At 40.6% G+C, this 22,092-nt stretch overlaps 1 protein-coding gene across 1 annotated transcript in view; it reads left to right on the top strand.

The window, feature by feature from the left end:
• KIF19 (kinesin family member 19) overlaps window positions 1-22,092 on the top strand; it is a 174,703-nt gene that overhangs the window by 51,901 nt on the left and 100,710 nt on the right. The window contains exons 5-6 of the mRNA XM_044675151.1: window positions 6,335-6,558; window positions 19,109-19,244. Of these exons, the coding sequence (XP_044531086.1) occupies window positions 6,335-6,558; window positions 19,109-19,244 (360 nt within the window). The remainder of the gene's footprint in view (window positions 1-6,334; window positions 6,559-19,108; window positions 19,245-22,092) is intronic.

The following is a 22,092-nucleotide window of genomic DNA, read 5'->3' as shown; positions in this document are numbered from 1 at the left end:
TCTTAGAATCAGTACTGGCAGAAGGCAGAAGAATGGTAAGGGCTAGCCATTGGGGGTTAAGTGACTTGCCCAGAGTCACACAGCTAGGAAATGTCTAAGGCCAAATTTGAACCCAGGACCTCCCATCTCTGGACCTGGCTCTCAATCTACTGAGCTACCCATTTGCCCCCAAGATCATCTTTTCTGGGTCTTTGCCTTCTGTTTGCTCTTGGAATCCCTTTCTTCTACTATCTCTGCCCATATTTTTCCCTATCCAGATCCACTCACCAGTGCCTATCCTTCTCTATTATCCAGAACCTTCCTCCCATTTATCCTAAAACTCCTTTTGTGTGCTTTCCATCTTCTGGTACCCACTGAAACCTAGTTTTCTCCCCCAAACATCCTATCTCTTGGCACCATCTCCAAGGGTGACTGCCCTTTCTCTTACTTACCCTGATATGTTGGGCCAAGAGGAGGAATTGATGAGTTCTTTATTCCCAGCTGCCACTTTTAGACCTTCTGTCTTCCATCTTCCCTCAGGAATCTCTCAGCACTTGTTCCTTCAAAATTCACATTGCCCTGTCTAGATCCCTGTTACTATCATCTAAAGACCATCAAGTCACTCTCTCTTCCCTAAGAAGTTCAATACCTGGCGCACATGGAAGAATTTCTCAACCCAGAGATCCTAAGATCCTCCTAGGGAATAGATGATTCCTCCTACCTTGGTCTGTTTAACTGGAGTTCAACAAAACAAGAAGCAAGGCTAGATTCAAAGTTTAATTAGCAGTGACTGATGGGCAATTACCACATGGATAGCAAAGACTCCAAAGGGAACAATATAGAGTTTTCCAAAGACTTTACAAAGAAAATATGGTGGCAAAAGAAACCTATCATATGAGGCTACTTAGTCACTTTCCTTATTTGGAAAGTTGAATAATAGGGATAGAACATCCTTTGATTTTTGGAGAGAACGTGTTAACCTTGGAGTTAGCACAAATTAACCTTTAAGGTGTAGGAGTTGTAAACAATCACGTTTGTTCCAGTGGGACAGTGGATTTCTATGAGGTTAGTCTTACCAGAAGGGAAGGGAATAAACATGTATTAAGCACCTTACATGTGCCAGACTGGAGGAAGAAATGGCAAACCACTCCAGTATCTTTGCCAAGGAAACTCCACGGACAGTACTAGTGTGCTATGGTCCAAGAGGTCACAAAGAGTGTGACTCAACTGAACAACAACAACAAATGTGCCAGGTGCTGTGCTAAGGTCTTACCAATATTATCTTATTTGGCCCTCACAACAACCCTGGACCTCATTTTTTACAAATTTTTACAAATGAGGAAAATAGATGTTAAGTGACTTAAGAAATTAATTTGTAAATATCTCTTGATCTTCACAACAATCCTGGGAGGTAGGTGCTGTTATCCCCATTTTATGGATGAGGAAAATAATGGCCTAAATGACTTATCAGAGGTTCCACAGCTAGGAAGACCCAAGGTTAGATCTGAATTCAGATCTTCCAGATTCCAAGTCTAGCACTTCAACTACTATACTACCTAGTTGCCTGTTAGCTAACCCTAATTCTGTTTTTAACATGGTAGGGCAGGACATTTCTACCATGGTGGAGGCCCCTTCAACACAGATTCAGTAAGACTCATCCAGTTCTTACCAACTTGAGTCTGTTTCTACACCAGGGCTCTGTTTCTTTAACCTCTAAGGTGACTCTGGAAAGAAAATTCTCAATCTTTTTCATTCCACTTCCTCAGCCTTCCCATTACTTCTGTCTACATTTACCTCAACCAAGAACAGAAGTGGTCAAGCCTCAGACAGACTACCCCATGGTGAATTTACTACACAGAATGGAATTCCTGGATATAACTTCTTATTAGTTTCTCATTTTTATGACCTTATAGACTGAGGTATATTGTTGGACATTTGGGGTCTGTTCCTTTATTTCTACTAATCTTGGCAAAGATGGAAATAGAATTCTGTTACTACAACCAAGGGACCAGACCAAATGCAATGGTGGGGAGTATGTAATTAGATATCTTGACCTTGGACTCTATCTCCCAGAATTCTTCTTCATCTCCCAGAATCCTTTTCCCTTCATCCACATAGCATCCTTACATATTGTAAATAAGTTTGCTGTAACCCTACCCTCTCACTCTTTTCTCTTGCAACCATAGCTGGGTTAGCTCCCTATTTACCTTAGCTTTTTATTTTCTTTTACTTCAGGTTATTATTAACAAATATTATTAAATATAATACTTGGAGATATTGCATACTAATTTTAAGTTTACATTTATGGCAACCACGAAGGGATAGAATTCTAAAAAAATTTTTTTAAGCCTTTGAGAAAAGAATTCTGGGAGATAGAGTCCAAGGGTTCAAGATTTCTAATTATACAGGAGTCTCTGGGCCAAGAACTTTGAAATGATGCGTTTATAATTCCTCTGACTCTTTAATTAACAGAATGGAGTAGCATAGTAGAATATGAAGACCTGACTTCTAATTTTGGCTATGGGGTCTTGAGTGAATCACTTCATCTCTTTAAGCCCCCCTTATCCCAGTTTTAAGTAAGGAGAGGATGGAATTTTAGTCTTACCATCCCCCTCATCTGTCTTCCCCCCAAACTCAGCTGATATGTTTATAAATGAAAAGTTTTTAATGTGTTAACAAAAAAGCAACACCTTGGTATCTTAGAAGTATAGTATGAGGGGGCAGCTGGGTAGCTCAGTGGATTGAGATTCGGGCCTAGAGATGGGAGGTCCTAGGTTCAAATCTGGCCTCAGACACTTCCCAGCTTTGTGACCCTGGGAAAGTCACTTGACCCCCTTTGCCTACCCTTACCACTCTTCTGCCTAGGAGCCAATACACAGAAATTAAGGGATTTTAAAAAAGAAGAAGAAGAAAAATAAAAGTACAGTATGAATGCATTTCTCTGATGGAATTAGAGGGGTATCTTGGGATTAACTATATAATAATTTGCCATGATTTCTGGAATTTAAATAGCTAAGCCCTAAAGAAAATTCAAGAATTTGAAAAGATAGACCAGAAGCTGCCTATGGAAGAAATTCTTATAAGGATAGAAAGATAGAAAATGGGATGGGGGGATGGAGGGGGCTGGGTTGCTCAGTGGATTGAGAGCCAGGTCTAGAATTGGGAGGTCTTGGGTTCAAATCTGGCCTCAGACACTTCCTAGCTGTGTGACCCTGGGCAAGTCACTTAACCCCTATGGCGTAGCCCTTACTACTTTTCTACCTTGGAGCCAATATACAGTATTGATTCTAAGGTGGAAGGTAAGGGTAAATAAAAAGAAAAAGGAAAAGAAAAGAAAGATAGAAAAGAACTTCTTTTTTCTACCCTCCATCCACCATGATATAGCAGTGATTCCCAAAGTGGGTGCCACTGCCCCCTGGTGGGTGCTGCAGCGATCCAGGGAGGCGGTGATGGCCACAGGTACATTTATCTTTCCTATTAATTGCTATTACATTTTTTAAAAAATTAATTTCCAGGGGGCTAAGTAATATTTTTTCTGGAAAAGGGGCGGTAGGCCAAAAAAGTTTGGGAACCACTGGTATAGAGGGAGACTTTGCATTCCAGTGACTGGAGAGTCAGTTCAAGAGAATTTGAGGCAGATTTGAGGGAGTAAAGAGACATAGTAGAGATAGATTTTAATATAGAGAGCAGCTTCAAGGAGAAGGACCCCTACCTCTGATAGAAGAAAAGAGTAATGGCTATGAACTCAAAATGCGCTAGCCCAGGCATTTGAGAGTCAGGATGTGGAAAGAATCATACCATGGGAGCTCTGGTGGGCATTCACTTGGCAGAGATGCTGTATGCAAGGGGGATATTGATGATGGTTTTGCAAACACAAAGATAAGCAATAATCTCTGAAAGTTTTGTAAAATGATGTCTGTTTGGTAAAATTGTATAGCTGTGAATTTGGAAGTGAGTATAATACCCAGACCAACCAGCTATGGTGAACCTGTATTCTTAAAGGAGACAGTTAATTTCTGGATTATTTTATTTAATTTTTTTTTTTGGACTTTGAAAATTTTTATTTAATTTATAGATTTAGAATATTTTTCCATGGTTACATGATTCTTGTTCTTTCCCTCCCCTCCTCTTACCCCCTCCCCCCCAGATTATTTTAAAACTATATCCTTGGACCCCCTTCCCCACCCCAGATTATTTTAAAAATATGTCCTTGGATGTTGCTAAAAACACCTCAAAGACCAGAGTTCAAATACAGCCTCAGACACTTTTTAGCTGTGTGATCCAGGGCAAATCACTGAAACCTGTTTGCTTCACCTCTCTCAACTGTAAAATAGGGATAATAATAGCACCTACTTCTAATAGGGTTTGTTGTGAGGATTAAATGAAATGATATTTATAAAGCACTAAATATAGTGCCTGGCATGTTTTTTTTTAAAGTTAATTTCCTGGGAACAAAAAGTGTTTGGATGGGAGTAGTTGGGGGTGTGGGTGGGATGAGCAGGGAGGGGAAGATTTGGTTCCCCATCTTAACCTCAGTTCAGCTAATATAATTATAGTTGAAGAAGTTTAAATGTGGAAGCAGCTAGGTGTCTCAGTGGTTAGAGCCCCAGACCTGGAGTTCAAATTTGGCCTCAGACACTTCCTAGCTGTTTGACTGGGATCATCATTTAATCATCTTTGCTTAGCCCTTGCATTTCTGTCTTAACGTTGTTACTAGCATAGAAAGAAATAGTTTTTTTTTAAATTTTAATGTGTAAACATGCTGTTATCCCTTTACAAAATATGACACATTATTCTTATGGAATTAGAGGGATAGTTTGGGATTCTCCAAGTAATAGTTGACTATGCCTCTGTAGGACTTTAAATAGCTAAGCCCTGGAGAAAATTCTTATGTCGAAGAGGTGGAGGGAATGGAGTCCAGGAGCTGTCAGTGGAGAAAATCCATTCATAGGAGAACAGAAAAGAATTTTTCTCTTATCCCCTCCCACTGGCCATGGTGGAGGAAGACACTCTGTCCAGCATTTAGAGAACCAATTCAAAAGAGTTTGAGACATAGTTGAGGAAGCAAAGCCACACTCCAAACAGATTGGGGGGGGGGGGGAAAGAAGGGAAGGACGGAGAGAGAGAATGAGAGGGAAAGAGAGAGAAAGAGAAAGTGGGGGGAGAGAGGAGGGGAAGAGGGGAAGAGAGAGAGAGAGAGAGAGAGAAAAGAGAAAAGAAAAGAATCACATGAGGGAGGAAGCAGCCCAGGTAATAAAGCTTCAGAGAGAACCAAACACTGAGAACCCAGATGAGCTGACTTCCTAAAGTAACTGCTGTGCTCAAGGGCAAGACTTCAGAAAATTCCAAAAGAGAAAGAGGACTTTGAGGCTTGGCAGGACTGGAGGCATGAATATGCCAAGTCTGATGAACAAAATCTAACTGATGAACATGCCTTTAAAGCCCTCTGCCAATTCAACCCCTGTCTATGGGTGTCCTAGCCTTACTCTCAGTACAAACTGTAAGACACATAGCTCAATCTGTGCTCTCCTTTCCGTTCTTAATTTTTTTTAAACCTTGACTTCCTGCCCTAGTAACAACGCTAAGACAGAAGGACAAGGCAGAGTTAAGTGACTTGCCCAGGATCACACACCTAGGAAATGTCTGACGCTAGATTTTATTTTTTTTTAAACCCTTACCTTCCATCTAGAATCAATACTGTATATTGGTTCCAAGGGCAAAAGACCGGACAGGGCTGGGTAAATGGGGTTAAGTGACCTGCCCAAGGTCACACAGCTGGGAAGTGTCTGAGGCCAGATTTGAACCTAGAACCTCCCATCTCTAAACCTGGCTCTCTAACACTAGGTTTGAAGTCAAGTCCTCCTATCTCCAGGCCTAGTTCTCTATCCAATGAGCCACCTAACTGGCCCCATCTTTAAATCTTTACCTTAAGAGAGGACACAACATTTCATATCCCTGAGCCCCAGTATTCTCATTTGGAAAATGAGAAATAATAATAGCACTCATTGCATAGGATTGCTCTGAGGGTGAATGATTACATCCTCATGAGGGGCCTAGACTCAACAGCACCTAAGGGTCCCTTCCAGATCTTAATCTATGATCCTAAAAAGGTGGAAAAGACTTTGTGGAGCACTCAAGCTTAATCAGGAAGAATGGGTAGGACTAGAATAGGAAGAGGACAGGGTTCCATTATTCTGATGGGAAGAACATGCGTGTATACATATATGTATAAACATGAGCAAAGGCCCATCCATAGCTATTAGGTAAGATCTAAGTGGTACACCCTCTGGAAGGGAAGATCCTAGTGTCATAGCTCCATTGTGTGTCATTCTTCCACATGTCTTCCCCACTACAGCCAACCAAGTTCATGGTGGGAACAGAGCAAGGAATAGTGATCTCCTGCAACCGGAAAGCCAAGACTGCTGCTGAGAAGATTGTATGCACCTTCTCTGGGCACCACGGCCCCATCTATGCCTTGCAGAGAAATCCTTTTTACCCCAAGAATTTCCTGACTGTTGGTGACTGGACAGCCCGTATCTGGTCCGATGATAGCAGAGAGTCATGTATTATGTGGACCAAGTAGGTGGATCTAAGTCAGGGAGAGGGGAAGGGGCTAGGGGACTAGATCCCTAACTCTGCCTTGGAATCTCTGATCAATAGTGCATACCTTCATGAAATGAAAAACTTAGAATCCTTGAGTCTTAGAGATGAGGGTCTTAATATTTTCTTTATGCCATGGACCCCTGCAGAAGGAGAAACAGACAGACAGACAGAAAGAGAGGGAGAGAGAGACAGAGATACAGAGAGAGAGAGAGAGTAAGAGAATGAGATGGAGAGAGGGAAACAGAGAGAGAGAGTACGTGAGAGGGAGAGGGAGAGAAAGGGAGAGACAGAATGAGAGTGTGAGAGGGAGAGAGGGAGAGGGAGAGAGAGAGTAAGAAAGAGAGAGGAGGAGAGAGAGAGACCACTTGCTCCATGGCAGGCACTATGCTAACTATCTGGGATACAGAGATAGACAAATATCTCTGCTCTCAAATAGTTCACAGTGTGATGGAAAAGGTAACATGCAAGCAACTGTATACAGAATAAATTGGAAATAATCACTTTGGAGAAGGCACTAGCATTAAGGAGGACTGGGAAAAGCTTTTGTAGAAAGCAAGATTTTAACGGGGACTTGAAAGAAACCAGGAGTAGAGATAAGGAGTAAAGAAAATTCTGGAGTTGGTGAATAGTGAATGAAAATGGATGGAATGGGGGCACCTAGATAGCACAACAGTGGATAGATACATCACCAGGCCTGAATTTAGAAGGACAGGAGTTCAGATTTGGTCAAAGATACTTCCTAGTTGTGTGACCAAGAGCAAGTCATTTAATCCCATTTGCCTAGCCCCTGCAGGCAATTCTTCAATACTAAGACAGAAGGTAAAGAGTTTTTTAAAATTTGTTTTTTATTTTAATTTTAATTTTGAATATTTTCCTGTAGTTACATGTTTCATGTTCTTTCCTTCTCCCCCAAGCCCCCCTAACCCCTCTTAGTCGAAGCAGAATTCCACTGGGTTTTCCATGTATCATTGATTAAGACGTAATTCCATATTATTGATAGTTGGACTAGAGTTATCGTTTAGTGACTTCATCCCCAATAATATCCCCATCAGCCCATGTAATCAAGAGTTGTTTTTCTTCTGTGTTTCTCCTCCCACAGTTCTTCCTCTGAAGGTAGCTAGTTTTCTTTCTCATAAGTCCCTCAGCCTTGCCCTGGATCCTTACATTGCTGCTAGTACAGAAGTCTGTTACATTCGATTGTACCACAGTGTATCAGTCTCTGTGTACAATGTTCTTCTGGTTCTGCTCCTTTCACTCTGCATCAATTCCTGGAGGTCATTCCAGTTCACATGGAATTCCTCCAGTTCATTATTCCTTTTTGCATAATAGTATTCTGTCACCAGCAGATACCACAATTTGTTCAGCCATTTCCCAATCAAAGGGCATCCCCTTGTTTTCCAATTTTTTGCCATCACAAAGAGTGTAGCTATAAATATTTTTGTACAAGTCTTTTTCCTTATTATTTCTTTGGGGTATAAACCAAGCAGTTTTATGGCTGGATGAAAGGGCAGATAGTCTTTTAGCGCTCTTTGGGCATAGTTCCAAATTGCCATCCAGAATGGTTGGATCAATTCACAACTCCACCAGCAATGCATTAATGTCCCAATTTTGCCACATCCCCTCCAACGTTCCCCACTTTCCTTTGCTGTCTTGTTAGGTAATCTGCTAGGTGTGAGGTGGTACCTCAGAGTTGTTTTAATTTGCATTTCTCTAATTATAAGAGGTTTAGAACACTTTTTCATGTGTTTGTTGATAGTTTTGATTTCTTTATCTGAAAATTGCCTATTCATATCCCTTGCCCATTTATCAATTGGAGAATGGCTTGATTTTTTGTACAATTGATTTATCTCCTTATAAATTTAAGTAATTAGACCTCTGTCCAAGTTTTTTGTTATAAAGATTTTTTTCCCAATTTGTTGCTTCCAGAAGGTAAAGGTTTAAAAAAAAGGAAAGAACAAAAATGCATGGAGTAGAAAGGTGGAGTATCTTGTCTGAGGAACAGCATGAAGGTTATAAATCGTGTGGAAGGGAGAAAAGCTTGAGAAGGTAGGAAGGGGCCAGTATAATGGCTCCAGAGACCTTGCCCTCCTTCAACTGTCTCTGTGACACCATCAAAGTTATGTTTGCCAGCTAATGACCTCTGGGTGTTTAGAAGTCCATTGCCATTTTCCAGTAGACCCTCTTCAATGGAACTGGGTTAATTGTAATGGCAATAGGAAGAATTAAAAGCCAGACACAGAAACATTAGAGTACTTCTGGGGACAATCAGATTCAGTCTCTCAGAGCATGTGTGGATTTTATACAGATATATTTGTGGCCCTCGGAATGGTTTTAAGTATCCCTCAACCAAACCATAGGTTTCTTCTAAAGAAAATAAGTACCCTGAGGAAGTGTATACATGCAGATTATGAAGTGATCAGATAGGAGAGAAAGAAGCAGGGAGATTTATCACAGAGCAGAGAGTGAGAGAAGAAAAAGGAAGTGGGGATGATGGTGTTAAATAAACCTTAAATAGGAACCTCCCTCAGCCAGCATGATTCAATAGAAAGAACATTGGGGCAGCTGGGTGGCTTAGTGGATTGAGAGCCAGGCCTGGAGATGGGAGGTCCTGGGTTCAAATCTGGCCCCAGACACTTCCTAGCTGTGTGACCCTGGGTCACTTCACCCCCATTGCCTAGCCCTTACTGCTCTTCTGCCTTAGAACCAATACACAGTATTGATTCTAAGATGGAAGGTGAGGGTTTTTTAGAAAGAAAGAACATTGACTTTTGAGTCGGAGGACCTTTGTTTAAATTTCTGCTCTATCATCTATCATTTACTGCCTGTGTATAACTTTGTTTCTTTTTTATTGTTTTATTTTATTTTCATGACCATATTCTCTCCCTCTTTCCCTATTGAGAAAGCAGGAAAAATAGCTTATCCAAACACATATAGTCAAGAAAAACAAATACCCATATTGTCCATGTCAAAAAAAAAAATCCCTTGATTAGAGTCATACTTGGAATCAGGAAGACCTGAATTCAAATCCTCCTTCAGATACTCCCTTAGTTTTGTATGACCTTGGGCAACCTTCTCAGGCTTAGTTCCTCCATCTGTAAAATGGGGGTGATAGTAGCACCTACTCCCCAGAGTTGTGAGGATCAAGTGAAATAACATACTTATAGTCCTTTTCAGGTCTGTTCATCTACCTTTGGTATCCATCTTTCACCTGGCTCCAGCCTGGGGCTCCAAACACCCCACTCAGCCTTCTTGGCAGGCAGACTAAACTAGAATGAGAGTAATCGGATGACACCCTCTCAAAGCATGTGAAGACTTCCTCTGGCAAGTAAATGAGAGCAATTTGTGAAGTGTGCACTGTTGAGCACTTACAGCTTGGTCAGACACTGAAGGACGTCAAGGTCATTCACTGCATCCTGGGCTATCGTTAGTCATCCTGACTTTGATCTTGCCACTGGACTTCGATGACTTTGGAAGAGAGAGGGAGGCTGATGACTTCGCACAACTCTGCCTCACCTTAATCCAATTCACTTGCTAGTCAAGATGTCACCCTGTGACGGCACTGAATGTCCTCGAAAATGAAGGACAGACAATAACAACAGGAACATTATCACCCCGAGCCTGTCCTTTGTTGTCCACTCTCTTTTTGGCATCTCAAGAGCCAGTTTTTAAACATCCACATGGGCTGCATCAGCTAGCCCAGATCATTTACTATCATGCTTTATCAGTCACCAAGAAGTCCCCTTCCTCAACTGGACTGCCCGATGCTGCTTCTAGATTAATCTGAGTCAGAAACAGGCAATATTCATTAAGCCATTTCTTTTTTCTTCCATTTTTGTTCTGGGCAGCGAGATAAATCAGCAAATTTTGCTATTACTAATTAACAAGATGTGAGCTTCATCTAAGAGAGAGAAGTAGTGTTTATCACACACCATCCATCATCCCCAACAGGAATTCACTAATCGATCAACCCATGGCCAGGCAAGGGTGCCAGTAAGTCTGCACTCAGCCCAAGTCCATTAGTTTGGACCTGGAAACGATCTTGCATAGGATTTCTTTTTTTTTAATTCAAAGATATTTTATTTTCTCAGTTACATGAGAAATAATAAAACATAATAATTTTCAACATACTGTTTTCCAAAATTATAAGATCCAAACTATCTCCCTCCCTCTCTTCTCTCTCCCCACTCAGAGATGGTAAGCAATTCTATCTGGGCCATACATGTATTATTACTTGCATGGTATTTCTAAAGGAGAGCAATAAGCCAGAAGCTGGTGGAAAGTGACCCTTGCCTGTTTTCTTTCAGAAGGAGCTAGGGGAGTTTGGGTCCTTGGAAATTAAAACCTCAGCATAAAAGCCAAGTCAAATCAAGTTAAGTATTTATTAAGGAGAGCAGCTATGTAGCTCAGTAGATTGAGAGCCAGACCCAAGGACAAAAAGTCCTGGGTTCAAGTATGGCCTTATGACCCTGGAAAAGTCACTTAACCCTGACTGCCTAAACTTTACCACTCTTATGCCTTGGAATCAATACTTAGTATGAATTCTAAGACAGAAGGTAAGGGTTTAAAAAAAAAAGGATTTATTAAGCCCCTGCTATATTCCAGACACTATATTAAGCTCTAGCCATACAAAGAAAGATAAAAAACACATTTCTCATCTTCAAGAAGCTCATAATTTAAGGAAGAGACAACTTGCAAAAGAGACAAACAAGACAAATTGGAGATGATGTCAGAGGGATGGCACTAAGATTTAGGAAGCTTCATCCAGAAGGTAGGATTTACCTGAGAGTTGAAAGAAAGAAACCAAGGGGCCTACTAAGTGGCTCAGTGGATAAAGAACTAGGATTAGAGACAGGTCTTGGGTTCAAATTGGATTCAAATTCCACCTCAGACACTTCTTAGGTGTGTGACTCTGGGCAAGTCATTTAACTCCCATTGCCTAGCCCTTACCACTCTTATGCCTTAGAACCAATACTTGTCTCAGTTCTAAGAGATAAGGTAAGGGTTATTTTAAAAAAGAAGAGGAAGAGGAGGAAGAGGAAGAGACTAGGAGGTGAAGGTGAAGAGGGAGGGAACTCTAGGTGGGAGGGTCAGCCAATGAAAATGTCCAGAGTCAAGAGATTGGATGCCTTATTCAAGGAATAGCAAAGAGGTTAGAATGGATGTTCAGGAAAGACTAGTGCCTCTGGTGTGAGTGCTTGCCAAACCCTTTTCAGGGTTGCTTTCCTCCTCTGGCGTCCATCTGTCATCCGGCTTTCACCCATGGCTCCAAGAAGCTGTAGCATGCACAGCAGCCACACTCTGGTAAAACTGACCCTGCACACAGGCTAAACCAGGCTGAGGGTAACCAAATGGCCTCAAACCCATTGATGAGTTGAGAGAGTGCCTCCCCCAGGCATGTGAAGACACGATATGAAGACATGAAGACAAAAGTGATGGATGAGAGCAATTTGTTCCAGTGGCCAAGAAAGTGGCTCAAGCAGTTACTATCGAGCATTTAGAGCATGGTTAGACATCAGTGAAGTCAAGGTCACTGTCATCTTGACTTTGGTCTTGCCATTGGATTCTGGAAGAGAGATTGAGGCTGATGACTTTGTGCAATTCTGCTTCACTTCAATCCAATTTGTGTGCTAGTCAGAAGACATCACCCTAGTGATGTCACTTTGGTCCTCTTCAAGTACAAAGGACAACAACCAACCATATAACACAGAAGAGGTAAAATGAGTCAGGAGCCCTTCAAGCCAACTCAGAGGTCAATAATATAACTGATATCCTTACCAGCCCCCATTCATGACTCCCTTGTGCTTGCTTTCTCAGTCCAGTCTCCATTTCTGGCTCTCTGGATTCTTCTTTTCTAAACACCGTGCCTCCAGTTTTAACCCTATTACCAGAATCAGAACAGCAGTGCTAAAAGTATCTGCTTCCACTCCAAAAGGATGTTAGGGGAACTGAAAACTGCCATGATGTTGGAACTTGGGGTGGAGTTTTACACAGAGAGACCGAGGTCTGAATCAGAATCTGATAAAAGAAATCGAATGAATTTGAGCCAGAAACCAGTCAAGGTCAGTCAAGGATAGTTATCACCTTAAGAACGATGGTGTCCATCTAGGGGTAGACAGGTGACTCATCTTCCTAAGTTCACACCTGTCCTCAGACTCTTCCTAGCTGTGTGACCCTGGGGCACTTAACCCCAATTGCCTAGCCCTTATCACTCTTCTGACTTGGAATCCATACTTAGAATCAATTCTAAGATGGAAGGTAAAGATTTAAAAAAAAGGAGTGGGGGAAGGGGTGACAGAGTCTGAATTCACCATTCTTCTGTTTCTCATAGTACAAGTAGGGCACATGGATGGCCAAGTTGTTTTTCATCATTTCAGGGTAATTCTCTTGAAAAGTTGTCTGGGAGCAATGGTAGAAGTGAAGGCTGGCACAGGGTACATTTTTTTCTAGTTCTTTTATTTTTTGAGCCTCACATTCTCTCCCTCCCTTCTCCTCCCCCTCCCCAATGGAGAGGGGATCTCATATAGATTTTTCATATGCAATCATGTAAAACATTCAGAGTGTATCTTTTGAGGGTCCTCAAACTCAGATTTTCAGAATGTCTCCTTGGAATTAGTAGCTCCAGAAGTCAAATCTACTATAAGAAAAAATAAGTAGGACCCATTAAATTTATCTCTGATTGTGTTTCTGGATCAAATACTGCTGCTTGAGATTGAGATAGTTAGTCCAGACCACATGGGCTCCTTAAAGATTGTGTTGTATTGCTTCAAAGGTGACCCTGCCAGCTCTTTCCAGACATTATAGTTTTTATTCTGTTGAGGACAATTTTCTGAGAAAAATATAGAAAGTAGCAAGTAGTGTTGAAAAAGATCCAAGAAAACATTTCCCTTGGAATGGAAATAATTTGGAGCTAAAGGGGACAATTAGAAGTTCTCCATTCCAACAGTCTCATTTTGCAGAAAAGAAAACTGAGGCCCAATGAGGTTAAGTTACTTGCACAAAGTAACACAAAGTAGTTAATAGCAGAACCAGGATTAGAACCCAAATTCTCTAATTTCACATTCAGTACTTTTCCCAATGTACTACACTGTCCAGTGGGCAGCTATGTGGCTCATTGGATAGAATGCTGGGCCTAGAGTCAAGAGAACTCATCTTCTTGAGTTCAAATCTGGCCTCAGACATGTAATAGTTATGTGATGCTAGGCAAGTCACTTAAAACTATTTGCCTCAGTTTCCTCATCTGTAAAATGAACTGAAGAAGGAAATGGTGAACCTTTCCAATATCTTTGCCAAGAAAACACCAAATTGTGTCATGAAGAGTAAGATGGGACTAAAACAATTCAACAACTACCACCCCAAATTCTGTCCAGTGATGTTAGAAGTATCTGCTTTAGGAGGAGCTCAGAAAAACCTGGAAAGACTTACATGAACTGAAGCAGAGTGAAATAAACAGAATCAGAACATTGTACAGTGACAGGAATACTTTATAAGCAATAACAGCTATTCTCAGCAATACAAAGATCCAAAACTATCCCAAAGGACTCATGATAAAAAAAAATGCCATCTACTTCCAAAGAAAGAAAACTGAGTCTTTCTTTTGAGATTGCTTATCATCTCAAAGGAGGTAGGGGTTTGGGAAGGGAGGGAGGGAACTTGAGATTCAGTATTCTTTGAAAGATATTGAAAACTGTTTTTACATGTAATTGGGGGGAAAATTAAATAAGGTAAAAAAATCTGCTTCCACTCTAAAAGAATGTTAGGAGATCAGGAAGCAGCCGTGATGCTGGGGATTTAGGGTAGAAGTTCTGTACTGATTGGCAGAGGTCTGAATCAGAATCTAATAAAAAGAAATCTAATAAATCTGAGCCAGAAACCAGAATTAAGGAAATTCAGATGTGGTGGGGTACTTCTGTAGTCCTAAATGTCTTTGACCCTGCTGGTAGGGGCACTGATGATTTGTTTTGATGGAGAAAGGAGGGCTGTGTGACAGTTCAGTTTATTGGATTTGACTGAGTGGCCAGACCCAGAATGGGGATCATGACTACTGGTCAACCTGAAGGGAGGCCTTTAGTGGCAGCCAAAAGAGTCTATCCTTGGTCCTGTTCTGTTCAGTATTTTTATGGTCAATAAGGATATAAGTGGTGTGCTGGTCAAAATTTCTGGTGACAGGAAATTGGCAAGGATAGCTAATAACAAGCAGGAAGGAAGGACTAAAGCTTGTGAGACAAAATTCAATACATATATATGTATATATATGTGTATATATATATATAATTGTAGGTTAAAAAAATTAACCACTCAAGTTAAGGCTAAGAAAAATATGGATAGACAACAGTTTATGTGAAAAAAAAAATCAGAGAATATTATATTTAAAACTGGAAAGGGACCTTGGAATTTAACTCCTTCATTTTTTAGAAGAGGAAACTGAGGTCCAAAAAGAGTGATTTGTCCAGGGTCACACAGCCATTGTCTGAGGCGATATTTGAACTCAGGTCTTCCTGACTCATAGCACTAGTCATAGCACTCTGCCACTCTTAGAAAAGAATTGAGTTTCAATGGTCTCTAAGCTCAGTAATATTTCACCTTTACCTAATGCATGACAGAAGTGTTTTCCTTCCAACAAATCTATGAGGTAGATACAATTATTGTTATATTATCCTCATTTTACAGATGGATAAATTGAGACCCAGGAAGTTCAAGTTTCTTGCTTAAGATCAGATAGCCCTGTAGAACCTATACTTGAACCCAGATCATCTGATTCCAGGTGTAAATCTAGTTCCTTTACACCATGTTTCTGCAGTGCAGTGCTAAAACGGGCAGTGAGATTTTAATAATAATAAGCAGCATTTATATGACCCTTTAAGGTTTGCAAAGTGCTTTACAAATGCTAGCCATTTGATCTAACAACCCTGGGAGGTAGATGCTAGTATTATCTCCATTCTACAGATGAAGAAATTGAGGCAGAGAGAAGTTAAACAACATTCCCAGGGTCATACAGCTAGGGAGTGACTAAGGCATGATAGGAACTCAGGTCTTACTGACTTTTAAGGTCACTTTGTACTATAGACCTATGATTCTTTGACCATAAACCACAGTCTTTGATTATTGCTGTTCTTGAGGGTAAATAACATTTCATAAGCCAGTTTATTTCTTTACATTCTTTCTTGTTATCTATAAACATATTTATCTGTTATTTATAAAGTACATTTTCATATTTAAAAGCAACTACAAAAAGAACTGCTTTAAATATGTTTGTGCAAATAGATTCTTTTCCTTTTCTTTAATCTCTTTGGAATACAGACCTAGTTTTTTCTTTCAAAAATTGCCTGTTAATTTATTCAAATTATTTTAAAATAATTTAAATGATATTGCTTCCCTTGCCACCTTTTCCACTTCTGGGTATTCTTTCTCTTCTATTTCACTGGTTTTGTTAGGAGAGTTGGGAAACTTCTTGCTCCCTGTTGCTTCTTTCATATTTTCTTTCTTCTATCCTCATTCAGCATCTTCTCTGAAGTTCATTCAGTCCAAATTTATTATTCAATCTAGTTCCTACAAAGCCTCAGGACATTCTTCTTTCTTCTTTCTTCCCCAATTGCTTTTACCATTTCGACAAACTATTGTTCCATCTCTCCTCCATCCTTTTCCCAACTCCTTAGGAAAACCATCTATACTTGGTACCTCCAGTTTCATTCTTCTCACTCTCTTCTAAACTCTCTTCTAAACCCTCTGCAATCTGGCTTCCAATCTTATGATTCAACTCAAATTGCTCTTTCCAAAGTTACCAATGATCTCCTAATTGACAAATGACTTTTTCTCAAGCATCTTGGTCTCTGCAGAATTTGACACAATCACATTTTCCTCCTGAATGCTCTTTTCTCTCTAGGTTTTTGTGAGCCAGCTCTCTCCTAGTCCTCTCTCAGATCACTCCAGTGACCTTTGCTGGTTCTTCACCCACTAACCATGGGCACTCTTTTATTTCTCAATACTACCTTGATTGGTTATCTCTCTCAGTTTCATGAGTTTAGTTATCATTTCTATGCAGATGATCCCTATATCCATATATCAAACCCTAGTCTTCTTTGAGCTTTAGTCCTACATCATCAACTGCCTATTGGACATTTGGAACTGGATGTCCTATGGGCATCTCATCTTCCAAATGTCTAAACAGAACTAATAACTCCCCTCTCTTCCAAACTTCCCTATTATTTGTTTTGTTCTAATATTTCTTGTGTCTCATAGGGTCATTGAGTTCTGTTTACTCCATTTTAATATTTAAGAGTCTATTATTTGATTTTCTCACTTTCTAAGGTATTTATTCTATTTCCTTGTCTTTCCTTCAGAGCTCTTATTTTTTTCTTGTAATTTCATTTTTATCCCTTGTTAATTTCTTTCAGGCACTCCTGTGGCCCTTATGGTAAAGCCATTTTTCACCCCTCCATGCCTCTGCTTCTAGCTGTTATGAAATTACTCTCTCCTGGATTTATCTCTTAAAGATTCTTTGACCTATAACATGTCTTTATAGTATCTAGTGTCTTTTTCTGTTTACTCACATTTCCAGTTTAACTTTCTCATTTGGAACTTTGTGCCTCTTCCTCCAATTTTGGATATCCCTATTTTGGACTACCAAAGGCTTCCATTTCCCCTGCTGCTTTTGCTTTCAGCAGATCTGAATTATCAAGGATCAGAGTGAAGAGTATTAAGAACTCTCTTGAGCACCTCAAGTTAGAGCCTAGTTTCTAGTTTTTAGAAGTTTTTAGGAAGACAAAAACAATACTATGAATATTTTGGTCAATATATAGGACTTTTTCTTTTCTCTTTGAACTACTTGGGTATTTGCCCAATAATGGTAATGCTGGATCAGAAACTATGAATATATATTCTTTATCTTTCCTTAAATTATAGCATCTCTCTGGGATCAAGGGACAGAACTGAACCTGATGAGAAAGAACTTCCAAACATTATGAGATACTAGGGTGAATCCTTTTTTAAGAGATGATATTAAGCATTTTAAGCCCAATAATCATGTTCAAGGCCCAAGGTTTGGAGCCACCATTTTGGAAGGCAGGAGGAAAGAGGTAGTTGCTGGAAGATCTTTGAAACCCAGTTGGAAATATGGTTTGTTGATTGTTATTGTGTTGTTCAGTCATGTTTGATTTTTATGATGCTAGAAATTTGTCCAATTTGCCATAAAACAATTGAGACAGAACTCTGAGCCAATAACTATTTATTAGAAGGGCCTGGCTCCCTCCAACAAATATGATCCCAGACCTTCCTTATAGTCTGAGACCCACTTCTTCTCCAGAGTACAGCTTTTATTCCTTTCAGTGTAGCCTTATCCTTATTTGCCTGGTCAGTTCAGATATCAGTGTATTATCTCATTTATGGACTCAAAACTCTTGGTACACTCCCTGACCACGTTGCTAACAAATGATAGGTGGACATATAGCAGCTAGCTCATCCATCTAACCTTTAAGACATTCACTTTAATGACATGCCCAAGGCAGTCCAGGGAATCCATTTATGGACCCTTCCCTGACCTTATTTGATATTGTACTAAGCCTTTTGTCCAGGTGGATCATGAGGGAAGTGATGCTGGATGGTGGGGACATATCATGGGACATTCCACTAAAGCTTGTGACATCTGGGTAGAGGCCCCCCTTCAAGTTCTACTGTCAAGTTAGAATTTAATGTAGAGTTTTATGAGAGAAAAGATTTATTTTTATTAATTATTGAGTAATGAACTGTAACTTATTGCTTCTTTTTTTCATATTTTGCTCATTTTTGTAAATGAATAATCATATGAAATCAAAGCCCCCAAACAAAAACCCAAATAAACAAGTAAAAAATTCTATGCTTTCATCTGTATTCTGACTCCAACAGTTCTTTCCCTGAAGATAGTTAGCATTCTTTGTCATATATTGCTGAGAGTAGCTAAGTCTTCACAGCTGATCATTCCACAATATTGCTGTTACTGTGTACAGTGTTTTCCTGGTTCTGCTTATTTCACTCTGCATCAGTTCATGGAGGTCTTTCCAGTTCTTTCCAAAATCATCCTGTTCATTATTTCTAACTAGTTGGTTCTGATTATTGTTTGTTAATAATAAGTAACTAATCAATATCTCTCTGGAATCACATTGAACTTGATAATCTTGATTATAACTGATCTTAGGAATTAAATTATTGATTTAAGATGGGCAGGGATAGGAGTTAAATCATTTCTTACATGACCCCATGGAGTTTTCTTGGTTAAGATATTAACGGAGCGGCTTGCCATTTACTTCCCCACTGTGTCCCGATTCCACAGAAGAGGAACTGAGGCAAAAAGGGTTTAAATGACTTTCCGAAATGAGGCCAGATTTGAACTCAAATCTTCATGCCTCCAGGTCAGATGCTCTATCTACCAACTACGTGCCCCAGTTCTTTGATTCCCAAGAGAATTATGATTGAGAGTAGAATTCTGCCAGAAATCAATCTCTTAAAAAAGATCATGACAACTTGAATCCTGAAATGATCTTGTAATTTTTTACAGATATCACATGGCTTATATAACTGATGGAGCCTGGAGTCCACAGAGACCAGCAGTTTTCTTCACAACTAAAATGGATGGAGCTGTGGATATCTGGGACTTTTCATTCAAACAATGTGACCCTGCCCTCAGCCTGAAGGTTATGCTCTTGTCTTTACAAACTCTTTCCCATGCAGCTTCCTTCTCATTTAAACTGGGGATTTCCTAAAGATGGGGAATATGTGTGTACTTGGTTATATGTGATGGGCACAAATCTTTGTGTAAGTGTCTCTTATTGTATGGGTGTGTTTGTAATTGTGTGGAAGAGTACATACTCGAGGAGCAATAGATAGAAAGCCAGGCCTGTAGATAGGAGGTCCTGGGTTCAAATGTGGCCTCAGACCCTTCCTAGCTGGGCAAGACATTTAACCCCAATTGCCCAGCCCTTACCAACTATTCTGACTTGGAATTAGTCCTTAACATTGATTCTAAGACAAAAGTTAATAATTTTTAAAAAAGATTACATACTGAAAGACTTTACTTCCATTCATGGGGTTTTATTGCAGTGCTCTGAGAGAACACTGAGCATAGTATTATCTTTGTATCCCTAGTGCCTATCATTGAACAGGCTTTCATGAATATTAAATTGAATTGAATTATTGCATTGATGGGGCAGCGAGGTGGCACAGTGGTTAGAGTGCTGGACCTGGAGTTAGAAAGACTTGCCTAATTGAGTTCAAATCTAGCTCCACACACTTACTAGCTGTATGATGCTGGACAAGTCACTTAATATTATTTCTCTCAATTTCCTGTCAAATGAGCCGGGGGAAAAAATGCTAAACCACTCTAGTATTTTGGCCAAGAAAACTCCAGATAGGGTCACAAAGAATCAGATACAACTGAAAACAAGTGAACAGCAACAAAGATGGACAGTAGTTTGGAAAGGAAATGTTGTAGTAGCTGGGGGGAGGAGGAACTCAGAAGGACCTCTTTCCTAAAATGGAACAAGAGCTGAATCATGAAGGAAGCAGGATCAGTGAGGGGAGAAGGGAGAGAATTCCAAACACGGGAAGCATGTGCCCTGCATGTGTAGCATGGGATGATAGAAGGTTGTGGGTGTGGATCAGCAAGCACCCCAATATAAATGGGTCTTAGAAGTGTAAAAAGACTTGGAAGGTAGAAAGGAACCATGTTTTAAAGAGTTTTCAATACCTTTTATATTTGATCCAGGAGGTAATTGGGAGCCACTAGAGTTTATTCTTACTATTTTAAAAACTCTTACATTCCGGGGCAGCTGGGCAGCTGATTGAGAGCCAGGCCTAGAGACAGGAGGTCCTAGGTTCAAATCTGGCCTCAGACACTTTCCAGCTGTGTGACCCTGGGCAAGTCACTTGACCCCCATTGCCTACCCTTACCACTCTTCTACCTTGGAGCCAATACACAGTATTAACTCCAAGACAGAAGGTAAGGGTTTAAAAAAAAAAAAAAAAGCTCTTAAATTCCATCTTAGAATCAGTACAATGTATTGGTTCCAAGATAGAAGAGTAGTAAGAACAGGCAATATGGGAGTGAAGTGACTTGGTCAGGGTCAAATAACCAGGAATTGTGTGAGGTCAGATTTGAACCCAGTTCCTTCTGACTCCAGGTCTGGCTTTCTAGCCACTGAGCCACCTAGCTCCCATCCCTGGTGTTTTACTGAGAAGGAAAATGACATGCTCAGTGCAGGAGGACCAATTTTTTTTGTGTGTAGAAAATGGATTAAAATGGGGAGACACTTGAGGCAGGTGAGTTGTGGGTGGAAAGGAGAGATGCCATGAAGGCAGAAACAATGAGATCTGGCAACAGATTGATTATGTGGGGTGGGGGAGAGTGAGGAGTTGAGAATAACACAGAAATTGAGGATCTAGATTACTTGGAAAGAAGGTAGAGTATTCTTTTTTTTTTCCCTTAAAAAAACTGACCTTCTGGGGCTTCCGGGTTAAGATGGCGGCAGAGTAAGAAGCAGCTCTTAACCTCTCCTGACTGAAACACACAAAACTCCTCAAGGGGACATAAAAACAAGTCCAGACGAACGGAGGAACCCCACAACAGGGCACAGCGTGGAAGGTACGTGGAATCGAGACATTTCCAGGCTAAAAAGGGCTCTCACTCACTTAATCGCGGGCTGAGCAACCGCCCCACCCCCACCCCCTCCACACTCACCTATAGCTCCGAACCCAGCTAAAAAGAAATAGAGCAAGTTTGGGGCACCCATCGAGTCATCGGCAGCTCCGGGACCTGTTCCTGAGAGCAGCAAGACTTAGGACCCCATTAAGTTAAGATCGCACGCGAAATCTGAGCGCGTGGGAGCAGAGAGTGGACGCTGGACGCAGAGTGCCGGCTGAGCAGGGGCGTGGGTGCCGGCTGAGCAGAGGCTTGGGTGGAGGCAGACACAGCCAGGAACTAAAGCCTAAGTGGGGAACCAGTGCAGACGGGTATACGACTGTGGAAGTAGCTCCCTGAGACTTGTAAAGAAACCTCCAGCAGAGGATCAAGCAAGGGAATCCACCAGGGGGCTTGACCTTGGAAAAAACTAGAACTCAGTCCTCAGGAGCCAATAGATCTCAGACAGACACTGAGCGCGAGGATAAACCTGAGAAGCTGCTGGGCTAATGATGGCTAATCAGTTACAGGAAATTCAGAAGAGAAAGAATAATAACAAAAAAAAGAAGTCTCTAACACTCGACAGCTTTTACACAGAGAAAATCCAGACAACCGAGCAAACAGAGGAGGAAAACAAACAACCATCCAGACCCTCCCCAAATAAGGAAAACTCCTCACAAGCTATGGAAGAGTTCAAATCTGAGATTTTGAGGAAAATGGAAGAGATCTGGCAAGAAAATAACAGTTTAAAAGGTAAAATCTTGCAACTGGAAAGCGAGGCTCAGAAACCAAATGAACTGATAAGCAAATTGAACACAAGAAATGACCAGATTGAAAAGGAATACCAGAAGATTATGGCCGAAAAC

Source organism: Gracilinanus agilis, chromosome 4 (assembly GCF_016433145.1).
Source record: "Gracilinanus agilis isolate LMUSP501 chromosome 4, AgileGrace, whole genome shotgun sequence".
Taxonomy (NCBI): domain Eukaryota; kingdom Metazoa; phylum Chordata; class Mammalia; order Didelphimorphia; family Didelphidae; genus Gracilinanus; species Gracilinanus agilis.
The sequence above is the reverse complement of the archived record's forward strand: the minus strand, read 5'-3'. Positions and strand labels throughout refer to the sequence as shown.